This window comes from Dama dama, chromosome 11 (genome assembly GCF_033118175.1).
Source record: "Dama dama isolate Ldn47 chromosome 11, ASM3311817v1, whole genome shotgun sequence".
Lineage (NCBI taxonomy): Eukaryota > Metazoa > Chordata > Mammalia > Artiodactyla > Cervidae > Dama > Dama dama.
In genome coordinates, this window is record NC_083691.1 from 101,362,564 (window position 1) to 101,376,436 (window position 13,873).

General features: G+C 50.0%; 1 protein-coding gene across 7 annotated transcripts in view; it reads left to right on the forward strand.

Moving 5' to 3' along the window:
• Positions 1-13,222, forward strand: part of BCL2L11 (BCL2 like 11) — a 50,123-nt gene extending 36,901 nt beyond the window's left edge. For 5 of the 7 annotated variants that reach the window (XM_061156045.1, XM_061156047.1, XM_061156049.1 and 2 more), the window contains one exon: positions 8,935-13,222. In XM_061156045.1, coding sequence (XP_061012028.1) covers positions 8,935-9,275 — 341 coding nt within the window. In that variant the 3' untranslated portion in view covers positions 9,276-13,222. The remainder of the gene's footprint in view (positions 1-8,934) is intronic. The other 2 variants (XM_061156048.1, XM_061156046.1) reach the window with 1 other exon arrangement.
• The last annotated feature ends 651 nt before the right edge of the window (positions 13,223-13,873 follow it).

Consider the following 13,873-nt stretch of genomic DNA (forward strand, 5'->3'; position numbering starts at 1 on the left):
TACACATCTCTCGCAGGCTTCCCAGGTGGCTAAGTGGGTAAAGAATCTGCCTGCCAGTGCAGGAGATGCAGGAGACTCAGGTTCCACCCCTGGGTGGAAGATCCCCTGGAGAAGCGCGAGGCAACCCGCTCCAGTATTCTTGCCTGGAGAATTCTCATAGAGGAGCCTGGTGGGCTACAGTCCATGGGGTCGCAAAGAGTTGGACATGGCTAAAGTGACTGAGCATGCTCACTTTAATTTGATGCTCATATTGGCTGGTGGCAGCCTCCGGCGTGTCTCCCTGCCATAATCAGGCACTACAGTGCCTCGGCACCCCAGTCACGTGCACGCTTGTGGTGGGACAGAACCTAAGGGGCTGAAGAGGTGATTCAGCTCTGAGATTCCTTTGGGATTTGCTGGTGGATGACCTGCAGCCACACAAGTGTCCTGGCTCCACGGCTCCCCGCGTCCTCCTCTCTGGGACCCCTGGGCGGGGGGGGAGAGGGCTCTTTTGGAACACTGGGCAGCCAGGGCTGTCAGCGGACCTGCAGGAAGCCACATCTCTCGGGCTTTCTGAAGAGGGCGAGGAGCTGGCAGGAAGCCTGGGGGCAGCAGCATCTCTTTGTGTTTCAGTAGCCCTGCTCAAGGCTGCCTCTGCCTTGTGGGTGGGGGTCTCCATCCAGGCCGCCAGCTTTCTTGTTCTTGATTGCCTCTGGCTTCATCCACAATTCAGAAATTGCGTGAGTGCAAGTCCAAGATCTTCTGCTGGAGGAAGTGTCAGCAAGCATGGACTCTGGTCCCTTGCGGGCATGGGATGCTTTGTGCTCACGGCCGGTTCTCAAGGATGGTGTCCACTTGGGTGGGATTCTCAGGCTTGGATGGGGTTGCAGTCCAGGGCTGTGACGGGGTGATTAGGCCCCCCATCCCCATTCTCTAACCTGCGTGCCTGCCCTTCCCAGTACCCAGACTGGGATGTTCACCTTCTTTCCTGGCCATCAGGTTGCCCAGCCCGTCACTCTGCACTCACGTAGGCTGCGCTTGGTTTGCTGTGACCTGGGGATGTCCTGGTAGGGGCCTGCAGTGGACACTATGCTTGATGCCCATTGGACAGGCTCTCTAGATGGGCCAGAAGTGGATGAAAACCTTTCCATTGTTTGATCTCAAGAAACAGTATATCTTTTGTTCCCCTGTCTGCCTCCTACTTTTGGTCCTGGGCATGTGCAGGCATGAATTGACTGAACTATATAGAGGAAAGTGTATCCCTGATCTAGACGAAGTGGGGAAGAAAACGGGGCTTACAGGCTGGTTTTGAGGGGAGCAACAGGAAAACTGGTGTCAACACATTAGCATTTTCATGTTAGTTGACCTTGAGCATCGGAGGGGCTTGGGGCACGACCCTCCACACAAACAGAAATCCATCGCTACCATCTCTGCCTCAAGACAGAGGAGTTGGTAAATGACTCACCCAAGGGCAGGAAGCTGAAGCAGTTTAGATGGCATCAGGACTCAACTGATTCCACATAGCATAATCTCTAATTGAACACAAACTTTTCCCTGCACTTAGCTAATTTAATTTTTCATTTAACAAAATGAAAAATAGGTACCATATTGAAAAAAATCCATGTATGAGTGGACCTGCACAGTTCAAAGCCATCTTGTTCAAGGGTCATCTGTAAGATACATGAACCTGATGTTCGATCCTTATTTTTGAAGAAGATATCTATCTTCTATAGATAGTGGACAGGGAGAGGTCAAAATTGCAACTTGTTTGGTAATAGCATAAACCACACATAGACTCAGAGATGCATGTTCTCAAACGGTCCTCTTTTGAAGGCTTCGTTAATTGAATGTTGGAGTCAAACAAAATAAAATGCTCTATATTATTGTCTGAAAAAAAGAATAATGAAAAATCTGCATCTTAAGCATTGAAACTAGACCCATGGTATCTCATGAGATGGTGCTTCTCACTTGACTCACACAGGTTGATAGAGTGACAGTTTTTGTAGCAAAAACAGCTATGATTAGGATACTTTAGTTGATGTCTACCATTTATGTGTGATACAGTCTTCAGGCCTGGTGAGTGTCTTCCTTGGAGTTGAATGAAGCAGTTGTGGATTTTAGAGCCTTGCACACATGCCTTCTCTGAGAGCATGGGGTTCAGATTATCTCCATCAATAATGGCAGCTGTGGATTGCAGGTTTTCTGGACAAGGCCTTTCTTGTGGAGGGTGAAATGTGATCTTGTAGGAAGAAACAGCTCTTGGACAAGTGCAGGGACCGTGATCCCTGACTCCATCCGTTCACCTTCAGGAGCCCCATATTCAGTCATTCTCTTCGGGATGTGTAGTGACAATTAAATCTAAAGCATTGAGAGGTGGAGCTAGAAAATGCTGTCATCCACCAGGGCTGTTTTCTCTCACTCTGAACCATAATTGACTTTTCTCCATTGATCTTTATAGAAGGAGAGATGCTGGTAACTTTGTTCACCTGATAAGTACCCAGCTTGTTAAAGGAAATGTTGGGTGGGGGGACCCCGGACATGCTGTGTCTATCTGGGTCACACAGCTGTGAGCCTGGGTTGAGGCGCTGGTGTATGGGTGAATGCCTGGGTGGGCACCAAGCTGGGTACGGGCCTGCTTGCATCACCCGTGAGGGCACCATCGTGCTGTGGCAGGTGGGCACACCTGCACGGTTGCCTGGCCCTTGGGGGACCAGAGGCCATCAACACGTAACCATTTGGAGATGCAGGTGCCTGGGGGGGACTTCAGAGAGGTCTAACTGGGTTTTTTTTATCTCTTGAGGAGGAAATGGTGATGCACTGGAGGCACAGCCCTCCTGCAGACGTACAGAAATAATCAGCCTATCACGTCATCCTCCGCTCGACTTCTCCCGGCTGAGCCAAAGCAGAGGGGTTTGGGCTGTGGTTAAAGTGTTTATGTCTCATTAGCGTTTTCTGGAGCCTCGGTCTTTGACAACCACGTGTGCTTGCTCTGAATCGAATATTTCCTCAAGTGGTGTCTTGGTGCTAGAGTGGTCACTGCCATCTCTGGCTTCTCTGTGGTTGGCACAGCAATATCCCTCGAAGGTCATGGGCCGGGGTTCTTCATTTCAGCCAGCATGGGGCCTGGAAACCAACAAGTTTTCTATTTCTATGGGTGATACTGGGCTAAGAAAATCTGGTGCATGCCAGGTCAGTGAGGGAAGTGGCTATTTGCCCTACCAAAAGCATCACCTTTAATAGATGCTTTGAAGTGATGTATTGACAGTCAGAAGGTGGGATTCATGACCATACAGTCTTTCTGTGACATTCTGGCATCGCTTGCCCCCCTGGTGGACGTTGGGTGCAATGCTGTGGGAAATCTCACTCCTGGTGCTGGGAGGTTGGGGGGGAGCACCACATCCGGCCAAGGGGATCCCCTGGCGCTCTTTCCACAGCTGTGTTGAAAACAAAGCTTGGTAGGCACCAGCTATGCAAATGCCCCTGTTGCCTTGGTGACAAATAGAAAGTGACTTTGGTCTTCGGGCAGCATCAGTCTGACACCTGAGAACAGCAGTGGATGTGGAGCTCGGGCTGGAATCCCAGCTGAGTTGCCCCTTGACTCTGGTTCTGGGTCTGAAAGTGGAGAGAGACCAAGTCGTCTTAGCAAGCTCCACGTCAAGTCGTCACACGCGGGCCCTGTGCCTCTCTGACCTGTAGTCTCACTGGCTGGTCGTTTAAAAGACCGTTTAGACTGATGCGTTGTGAGTGGGCGGTGGCGGCCTTCCGCCCAGCAGTGGGGCCGCTCTGCCGCTCGCCTCACCCTGTGCCCTGAGATCGTGACAGCGTTCAGCGTTGTTCCGGAAGATGCACTTGGAAGAGCAAACACCGCACGTCCGGGCAGACACTGCGTCCTCATTTGCCCAAACGGGAGCAGAGGTTCTCTCTTTGTAAGAGTCCTTCCTGGTCTCAGAGTCTAGAACTCAGTCTCCTGTAACATGTTCCCACTGAGAGATAAATCTGTATTTTTTTTTTAAAAAAAGTTTGGGACATCTTAGGCATTCATGTTGAAATTCTCTTAAGAAGCAAGCTTTTGAACAAGTTAAATCACTCAGAGTCTCAGAGTTCTGGTATACCTTGCTATTTGGTTTGTCTCCAAGAGTTTGGTATTGTGCTTTTTTTTGATAAGATGGAGAAAATAGTGTCGTGTTGCCATTGTTACCTTGACTGCCAGAAAACTCTTAACTAAACTGTGGTTCTGTGGCACCAAATCTCCATCCCAGTTCCTTGGGTAAGTCTTCTTTTCCTTTTCCTTTTCCTTTTTTTTTTTCAGTCTCTCTTAATCATGTTTATGGCCTTACTCAACCTTTATTTTTGTTGTGCTTTGTGCATTTCTCTGGTTTTGATGGTAAGCCCCCTTGAGTGATGATGCCGAGTGAACCTGAGGGTGGTACTTACCGAGTCATCGGGCCCAGTGAGGCCTGTGGAGCCGCGATTGTTGAGTGTGTCCTGCTCTGTGCTGGAACTCAAGGCAAGCAGTCAGGTCTCCTGGTGTTTCCTGATCTTCAGGCTCGGTATGTGAGACTCAAGAGAGCCACGCTGGCTCAGGTCGTGAAGAGAAAAGGCTTGTGCCAGGTGGTTCCATTTAGCGGTGACAGTGGGCGATTCTTTGAGTCCCCAGGCTCGGGTGCATGAAGTCAGAAGGCCTGGTGTGTCCTGTGGACTTTGCAGAGCCCGGCCTCATCTCCGCCTGCAGGATAGGAAAGAGGAATCAGAGCTGCCCTCCGCGGGTGTGCCATGGTCCACCTGACCAGTTCTCCAGGGCAGTCTGGGAGAGTATTTTAAAATACATTAAAATACTTTTTTAAAAAAAGTATTTATTTTTATCTGTGCTGTGTTTTGTTGCTGAGCAGACCTTCTCTAGTTGTGGTGAGTGGGGGCTCTTCTCCAGTTATTGTACATGGGCTTCTCATTGTAGTGACTTCTCTTGTTGGGACAGACTCTGGATGCACAGGCTTCAGTAGTTGCAGCTTGCAGGCTCTAGAGCGCCAGCTTCGTGGTTGTGGCCCACGGGATCAGGGCTCCATGGCATGTGGGATCCCTGCCTTGGGAGCACAGAGTCTTAGCCCCTGGACCACCAAGAAAGTCTCCAGATCTCTGTTGCATCCTGCACGCCTGCTTCCCAGGCAAGAGAGCATGTTTGGCCATGATTATTTGGGCCTGCAGATGGAATTAAAATCCCCTGATGTGTGATGGGTGGTCCCAGAGCTGAAACCATGGTGGTGGCCGGTGCCGCATTCTATGACAGCAAAGCAGCGCAGCAGCGCATTGTCACATCTGCTCTTTGGACGGGAAGGACCATCCGTGTCTTGACTGTTTTGGTGCAAGGCCTCGGTCTCACTGGCACGCGTGGGTGCTGTTCAGTCTGCAAGGCGGGCGCTTGCACTTGCCTCTGGGTTGGGGCCCAGGCTTTCTCTGCGGCTGTTCCCATTGATGGCAGCACCACAGGCACCCCATGCCATGGGCTGTGACTCAGGAATGCCCCCAAGACCTACTGCATGCAGACAGGCTTCGAAGTCAGGTGTTCCCTGTCATGCAGGCCCGTGTGAGGGCTGCCAGAGCCCCTCGGTCAGAGAGGGGCAAGGCCCGTCAGGGGGACCCGGATCTAGACCACAGAGACAGAAGTCCCAGTGGGATGGGATACTGTACTTTGTGTGCATGTGTGGATGAGCAGAAGAGGAAACTGTGAGACAGAAAGGATTTGAACCTAGGAGCGTGTTTAGTTTTTTAAAGTGTTTTTATGGTTTAGACTAAAGCAGCATTATGCAATTCTTGAGCTGGGAAGCGCTGTTTTTCACTTAAAGGGAAAGGCGTAGGCGCGATGGTTGAGCATGCACAGCTATATTAGTTTGCCAGGGTGGCTGGAGCACAGGCCGGGGGCCTTAAACAGCAGAAACGGCTTTCTTTCATAGTCCTGGAGGCCAGAAGTCCAGGCCTCTCGCTCGTGTGTGCTGGTGACTCCCACTGGCGAGACGATCTCTGTGCCCTCTGCAGGTGTCGGAGGGCAGCATGTCCACCCTGACGGGAGTTGCCCATCCTCCAGCTGTCTGTGAGGTGTGAGCCAGCAGCGGCTTTGGTTGGCTGGGCCAGCTGTCAAGGGCTCTCTGGGCTGGCACCGCTCTTGGAATCAGCGGTAATGGCTTCCTCCATTGAATGTCGTCCAGAATCGGTTGTCCGCTGGAGTGATGGCGTGTGCTGGGCTGTCCCGCGTGCCGTCTGCGGGCCAGGCGTCCCCGGTCTTCACTCACCCCGACCTGGCAGCATCTCCTCGTTGGTCAGGGGCTGGCTGTCCCTTTCGCCAAATTTTTCCTGCATTCTCCTGCCACCCTGGCATGTCTTTGCATCTCCACCGCATATTCTTTTCATGTGAGACGAAAGCAAAACTCTTAATAAAAAATTCTTTTGCACCTGTTGTCCTCATAGTGTGCATGGAAGGTTTTCTCCTCTTAGATAATTCCATTTCTGGAATATAAAATTGGCCAAGGGTCAGCAGTCAGGGTCCGTCCCTGCGTGTGACCCGGTCCCCTCGTGGGGTCATCGTGACTCCATTCTCTGGCCCGCCTGAAGGCCACCACCAGCCAGACGGCTTTAAGACGTCTTCCCCCATCGTGAAGCAATGGCTTAGCCCAGCCCCATGTACCCTTTCTTCATTTTAGTAAATCGTGGTTTTATTTTGAATAAGCCTCTTTCAACCTGTTAATATTAGTCTCAACTAAAATTAACCTTCCCCTAAATTATTCTCACCCCGAAGAAGTAAAGTAATTTAGAAAGTTAAATCAAAACAAAGCAATCTTGTGTGTCGAGCAGATAAAAATCGCAGACTGTGGTTACGGAACGCCTCTACAGGAATCGCTTACATAAAGCCGATTTCCTCCAGTCTGGTTCTGGAAGGAGCAAGGGAAGTGCTCAGGCCTTATCACAATTCCATCCCGTCCAGCACACCCCAGAGGGCTGTGTAAACAGTGGCCAGGAGGGAACCCTGCTTGCAGCTGGCATCTGCAGGCGGCAGTTGGGTCTGGGAGGGGACGCCCGTCCTCAGCCTGCCCCGTGGCCAGTGGTCCCACGTTTCTGCATCGGAAAAGACCAGCCCCCCAGAGTGAGGAAAGGGGTTGATGGAGAGCTTTAGACAGAGCAGAGAGCTGGCCTGGGGTGTTGAGTCAGACCTGAGCAGAGACGCAGCTCCTGACGGGGAAGCAGGTGGTCTCTGTCACCAGCCTCGGCTGCTCTGAGTGTGCACTCTGCTTGCTGCTGTTGTCTTTTAGTTGCAAAGTCGTGTCTGACTCTTTGCGACCCCAGGGACTGTAGCCCTCCAGGCTTCTCTGTCTGTGGGATTTTCCAGGCCAGGATACTGGAGTGGGTTGCCAGTCCCTCCTCCAGGGGATTTTCACGACCCAGGGATCGAACCTGCATCTCCTGCGTTGGCAGGTAGATTATTTACCGATGAACCACCGATCGGGGAAGCCTTTACACCCTGCACTCACCCGCAAGATGGATTAGATCTGAAGGTGGGCATGCTCTGGAAGACGGGGGACCTTGAGACTTTCAATAGCCTGGCAGTTTCCTTCTGAGCAGTACTCAGCTTGTCCTAAACCTGTGGGGGTCACCAGCAAATAGACATGTTCTGTTTTTCGCCGCTCTCTGCCTGCCGCTCTGGGGTGAGGGCCGGAGGGGCAGGGGTTGGCTCCGCCTGTTTGCTGACCCTGGCCGCTGTGCTGGGCTGACAGCATGCACCCAGAAGAGCTGCCTCGCGCCAGAGGCAGGGGGGCACGTCAGCACCTCACTTTGTTTAGCTTCTTGGGGCAAATCACCCCGAATCAGTGACTTCTCAAGTAAGTCACAGCTGCCCGAAACGCACCCTTAAGGGAGCCTGAAACAGATGTGAGTGTCAGTAACTTAGCTGCTTGCATCCACTGAGTTCCCGTCTGCTTTCCCCATGCCTCTCTTCACGGGACCCCAGCTCGGGGTGACGTTTCTCAGCACCTGGGCGGAGGTGGTGGGCGTACCGCCTTTCATCCTGTTCCTGATGCCAGTTGTCTAGTGTCCACACTGCACTGTTTGCAGAGCCTGAGGCAGGCAAGTTGTGAGCTCAGAGGCTGGAGGCAGAGACGCGAGGAGCCTCGGGAACCGCAGACACATTTCTTCTCTCCTGGCTGGCGCAGCATAGCCACAGCGCAATCATAGCATAGCCAGAGTGTCCCCTCATATAATCACGATGCCACTGCAGGTCGCCCTGATGCAGCAGGGCTTTCATAGTGAAGCTCACACAGGCGTGCAGCGCGCAATAGCCCGTGACCACGCGAGTGCCTCGTGATGCACGTGCAGAGTGCCGTAAATGGCCTCAGCTGTCACACAGTCATTGTTTACAAAGCGTGGGGCGACAGAGCCTGACCACGCCATCTTGGCGGCTTTGCTCTCGGCCTGCGTTGGGTTGTTCCTTTTCCAATGGTTGCTGGGTTCCCTGGCCCAGGCAGCTCTGGTCAGCTGTGACGTCACCCGTGGAAAGAATGTGCAGTCTTTGTTTGTTGCTGTTTTGTTTTTGACCGCGGCAGGCGGGATATCAGTTCTCCGACAGGGGATCAAACCTCTGCTCTTTGCCTTCGAAGCAGAGCCTTAGCCACTGGACCACCAGGGAAGTACCCCAGAATTATGTGGTTTTTAGAGGGAGAAGCGGATTCAGGGACCCTCTTTGAGTCTCCCAAGCAGCCTTTCGGTCACTTTGTAAAGAGCATCGCTCAGCGCCCCTGCTCCTGAGGGGTGACAGCTCTGGGAAGAGCTGGCACCGGGGTGACCTGTGCCCTTCTCAGTGGTTCCCGCGGGGCTGGGGGCTCCCTGAAGTCCGGTGCCCTCCTTGCCCGCCCCCAGCCCCGCCTGAGACAGGTGAGGGCTGGGCAGTGAGCGGCTTCTGTCTTCTCGTTGCAGGTCCTCGTGCATCCACAGGCTGTCGAGGGCCGCCCGCAGATGGTTCTCTTCCGCGTGCTGCGTTACATCGTGCGCCTGGTGTGGAGAATGCAGTGACGGCACGCAGCGCTGAGCTCGTCTTGGGCCGGCCAGCCCTGCGCGCGGGCTCTCGGTGCTCCGGCGCCCTTGGCGTGCAGCCCGCGGGCCTTCGCTGGAAGGGCAGGCGGAGAGCCAGCCGGCACGTCCCCGGAGGACACCACGCTGCATCTGGACCTGACCTTTGTCTGTTCATCACCATGCGGCCGACTTTCCAACGGAAGCTTGTTGTGAATGTAAATGAGGGAGGGATTCTCTTTTTTTAAAAACAACGTACAAATCATGGTTCTCTGGAGCAAGATTTTATGCAAGAATGGTGTTTACATTGCAGGGTGTGTGTTTTTTTTTCCCACCTTTGATAAGAGCAGGTTTTTCAAAAAGGAAATGGAAACTTTTTAACCAACTCATGAGTGATTTTTGTACTAAAATTTTAAGAACTTTTTGCCTACTCTCAGAGGATTATATAAACTCTGCAGTGGAAACTGAGCCAGCTCATTTATAAAGCTGCCTTAGTTTATTTTTAGAGGTCACCATACAGCATTTTTAAACAGGAGAGGTATGACATGGCTCCTCCCTTCCCAGTCATTGCCTCTTGGACCCTTTTTTTTTTTTCTTTAATCATTATTATTAATACCAAAAAAGTTTTCATGAAATGGAACTGGTAAAAGGGGCAGAGAGAGGTCCTTTGTCAGCCTGTATTGACATGCCACTCCCATTGTGTAAATAGCTATTTACCTCCTTAAAATTCAGTTGCATCTGTGGCAAAATTTTACTCTTGTGTGTGTGTGTTTTGCTTACATCCTTTGGTGATGCTCTTCCAGCCTGTCAGGGCACTGATGAATACATTTGGTCCAGTGACTGTTTCCATGGTCCGAGCCTGTATCAGACATAGGTCAGCCTGTCTCTTGGTAGCTTACCCACTGGGAAGTGCTCGCTGTCGGTTTTCGCCTGCTCTGATGGACTTGTTTAGAAGTGCTCTGCAGAGGTTCAGGGCAGTCATGATACCAGGTTTGCTGTCGGCTTTCCCGCCACACAGGGTGGGCTCTCGGCCTAAGGCTCCAGGGAACTGACCTGCCCGCCTATGGCCAGGTTCAGCTGCAGGGGGCCACACTCAAGCCCTCGTGAGAATTGGCAGCGGCTGTGGCAGGGCTTTAAGCAGCTGTTTCCTGGGCATCCTGGCTTTTCATCCAACTCAGAGTTCATCTGGCCTTCAATGGCTCACACTTGGCTAACCGCTCTTTGAAGTAAAGGCTTCATTCTGCTCTCAGCAATTCTCATAAAGAATGCCATCAGACACAGGGATGTCTGTCAGTTGTCCACCTCCTGGGACCGCTGGATTTTGTCAGGCCCCCCTTCCTGCAGCCACTTCGGTTGGGGGTGCTTTTCCTTCACACCTGCCAGGAGGATGGCAGAGAATGGAAGCTCACGAGCTGGTTGGTCTTTTCAAAGGCAGTTAAACTACTGGGGAGAACCAAGACAGACAACTGAGGGAGCATTGCAAGCAGGGAGGTGGGGGTCATTCTGTGAACCCCATTGCTCTTACAGTTTTTGAAACCTCAACTGATTAAACAGCTTTTTTAAAAGACATACATGATTTTTCAAACAAGTCAACAGTGCCAACAACAACTGTCATGCTTGCTTTTGGCCCTTCGAGGACCAGTGTTTTTACCTTATCGGTTGGAAAAATTGATTCATTTTTGTATCTTTATAGTTTTATATATATATATATGTTACTTATATACTTTTTCCTTAGGTAGAGAGAGATTGGACTCCAAATATTTTTCCTTCCAAACATTTTCTTTTCCCCAAGTAGCTTCTTGGGGTCTTGAATTGTTTTAAGAGCTGTGTTGAGTCTCAGCCTGTGTCCTTTGACCCTTTGTCTTGAACCCCTCCGCTGGATCCTCAAGTCCACGCAAGTGGTTAAGGCGGTCCATGGAATTGCAGCCGTGGGCCTGCTGGACACACACACACCAAAGACGTATTTGGTTCTGGGACACTCCCCCCCAGGATCTCCATATTCATGGGCCAGTCTCTTGGACTGGAGCACTTTATTCCTTCAGCACCAGTGCCCCGGGGGGCTGAGCGCTTGCTCACCCACTTGCAAGTTTACCTTGGGCTTGGGGGCCTGCAGGCCCCCTGGGCTGACCGTGGAAGCAGCTGGTGAGGAAATCAGAGATTCTATGAATTGTAGAAGTATTAAAATGAGGATGTTGCCCCTGGGACTTGAGAGGTGACTAGACATCCCTGTACTGTATGTATCTGTTGATCATGATGCCTCTCCCTGCAGAAGGTATGCCCATGGTTAGGTGTACCTTTGATGTCTTTCTTTTCCTTCCTTTGACTTTTTGTAGAAAGCAAAAATAATTCGGTCCCTTGTTGGAAACTTAATGCAGGTTTTGTGCCTTGACCACCTGGTCTCATGTGACGTTTGTAGAAAGTGTCCTGTGACTTTTCACAGAAATACAATAAACGCATGAAAGTAACTTCATGAGTGAATTTGCAAATTACCTGGACCCCTCCATAGAACTGAATTGATAAAGATTTTTTTGTTCCCTTGGTTAAAAAAAAAAAAAAATGTACATAGTGGGCTATAGCTTTCTCCTGTTTCTCCTTCTTAATATTGTATATATTTTTACTATTTATTAGATTAGGAAGTCATATTTTACTTATCAACTGAGCCAAATGTCTGTGCAATTATGTGTCCTTTACTTTCTTGTAAAATTTTGTACAGCCTAAATGAGTAAAAGAAAAAAAACATCAGTTTTTACTAAACTTTTTCAGAACTGAGGGATGTAAATATTGTCGATTCTTTTTCTATGTAATGTGTCCTGCTGTAACTTGTAGGAATGTTGTATATTTATTTCTGGCTTATTTAATGTCTTAAGTTCTGCAGAGTGTTGACCCCCCTTTCCCCTTTGCTCCCTGCTGTCCTGTTAACTGCTTTAACTCTTGAGGTGGTGACTGGTCAGCTCATGGCAGGCCACTTGGTCTCCCCAGCGTGGCCCTCCAGCTTTGGTCCCTGGTATTTCTAGCCCAGTGGGTTTTGCTGTCCTCATGATGAGGGTTGTGTTTCGACACCGTAATGAGAGACCAGAAATCTGATAGGCTGTCAGATTCTCCTCTAGAACTTTCCGGTGACTCTCTAATTCCTGAACAGCTAGCTTTTCATAGAAACAAGTGTTGTTAACTTCAGGCCGTATCTTACAAAAGAGAATACTTACTGTTAGCAGTGGGAAAGATTTTTCCATTGAAGATTTATCCCTGACAGCTCAGTGTTCAGAGACACGCGCACGTCCACTTCTGCAGGTGCTGCCATGAGACTGTTGAAGGCAGAGACCAGGCAGATTGAACGCCCTGGTTGACCAGTTGCCCTGCTTCCCAAGTGACTACTGGACCACCTCACACTACTAACCTTTGTTGGCAACTGATAAGTAGTTGAATTCCCGCCCCGCCGCCCCGCCGCCAACTGTTCTCTGTGGCTTCCTTTGCTTTGAGGTGCAGACTCTACTATGTATCTTCAGGAACTAACTGTACAGGCCCGTACCCTCTCCCTAACCCTGAACCATTTGGTCCCAGCATTTGATCCACCTGCGTCTTCAGGGTGACACCTTCCTTCTGCTTCTCCAAAGCCTTCAAGCAAGGGTCTGAACCCCACTGGCCTGGGTGCAAAGAGGTGAAAGCTTGAAAGAGATTTTCTAGCGGTTCTGTGTTGATGGCTTTGTCATCCCTGCTGATTTAGCTTGGTGCCTGTGTGTGTCCATTCTGCACGCACGTGTGCAGTGACATGACCACACGTGTCGCTAAACCAGCTGGGGTAACGCCTGTCCTGCTCAGGACAGCATCGTGTGTAAGAAGCACCCTCAAGCTCCCAGCTGAATAACTTGACTACTTTGATTTGGGAATTTCAGACCTTAGAAGCTCTCTTTAATTTGTACGTCCAGGTTCTGTGACCACTAGTTACTGTATCAGAACTCGTCAGGTACTCATTTATAAATAGCACTGATCTGTCTGTAACTTTTTCCTAGGACCCAGCGTATGTAGCATTTGTATTGCAATTTCCCTGGCTTGTGTTTTGCACTGATGGATTTTGACAGGGTAATTGCCACTTTACTTGTGCAATACTGCTGTAAATAATTGCAGATTTTTTTTTTTTTAAGAAACCCAATCTTTTATGTTCGTAATGAATTTTATATAAATAAAACTTTCAACTAGTTTTGGCGAGCTGTTTATTTCACAAAATGGTGGAGAAGCAGCTGAAATCATGGATATGTACACACCCACACTCTACCCTTGTCATTCACTGAATGTATTACCAACATGCAGATTTTGTGAATTGTCACTTGAAGTCAAGTCTGTGTAGTATACTTAAAAGCAAACCATTCTTTAAAGTTTTGAAGTGACTGGTGAGAGCAACTGCAAAGTTTTCTGCCCACGTAGTCAGGTATGACTCAGCATCTGGGCTGGTTGTGGAGTATTAGGTCACAGGTCTAAACTGTATTGATTAGTGATTATAGCCGATACCCTGCCATCTCAGCCTGTCTTGGTAGTCTGAAGAACATCCAAAAAATGGAAGTCTTGTTTGACTCTTAATAGCTTATCTATATAGCACCTGCTTGAAGCCAGAAATCAACAGATGCCCAGATCTGTGGTCAGCTCATCGCTGCTGTCTTCTAAAGGGGCCATGGAGTTTGGGGAACCCTGTGATGCGTGGCAGATGGGAGCTGGTTTAGGGATGTCAGAGAAATTGCAGGTGACTTTGGGGATACAGTTTATAAAATCCTATGAATTCCTATAAATCCTATAAATACATAATTTGCCACTTCTACTCTGAAATAAGTGCTGGGCAAGTTAAAAGACTGGGTGA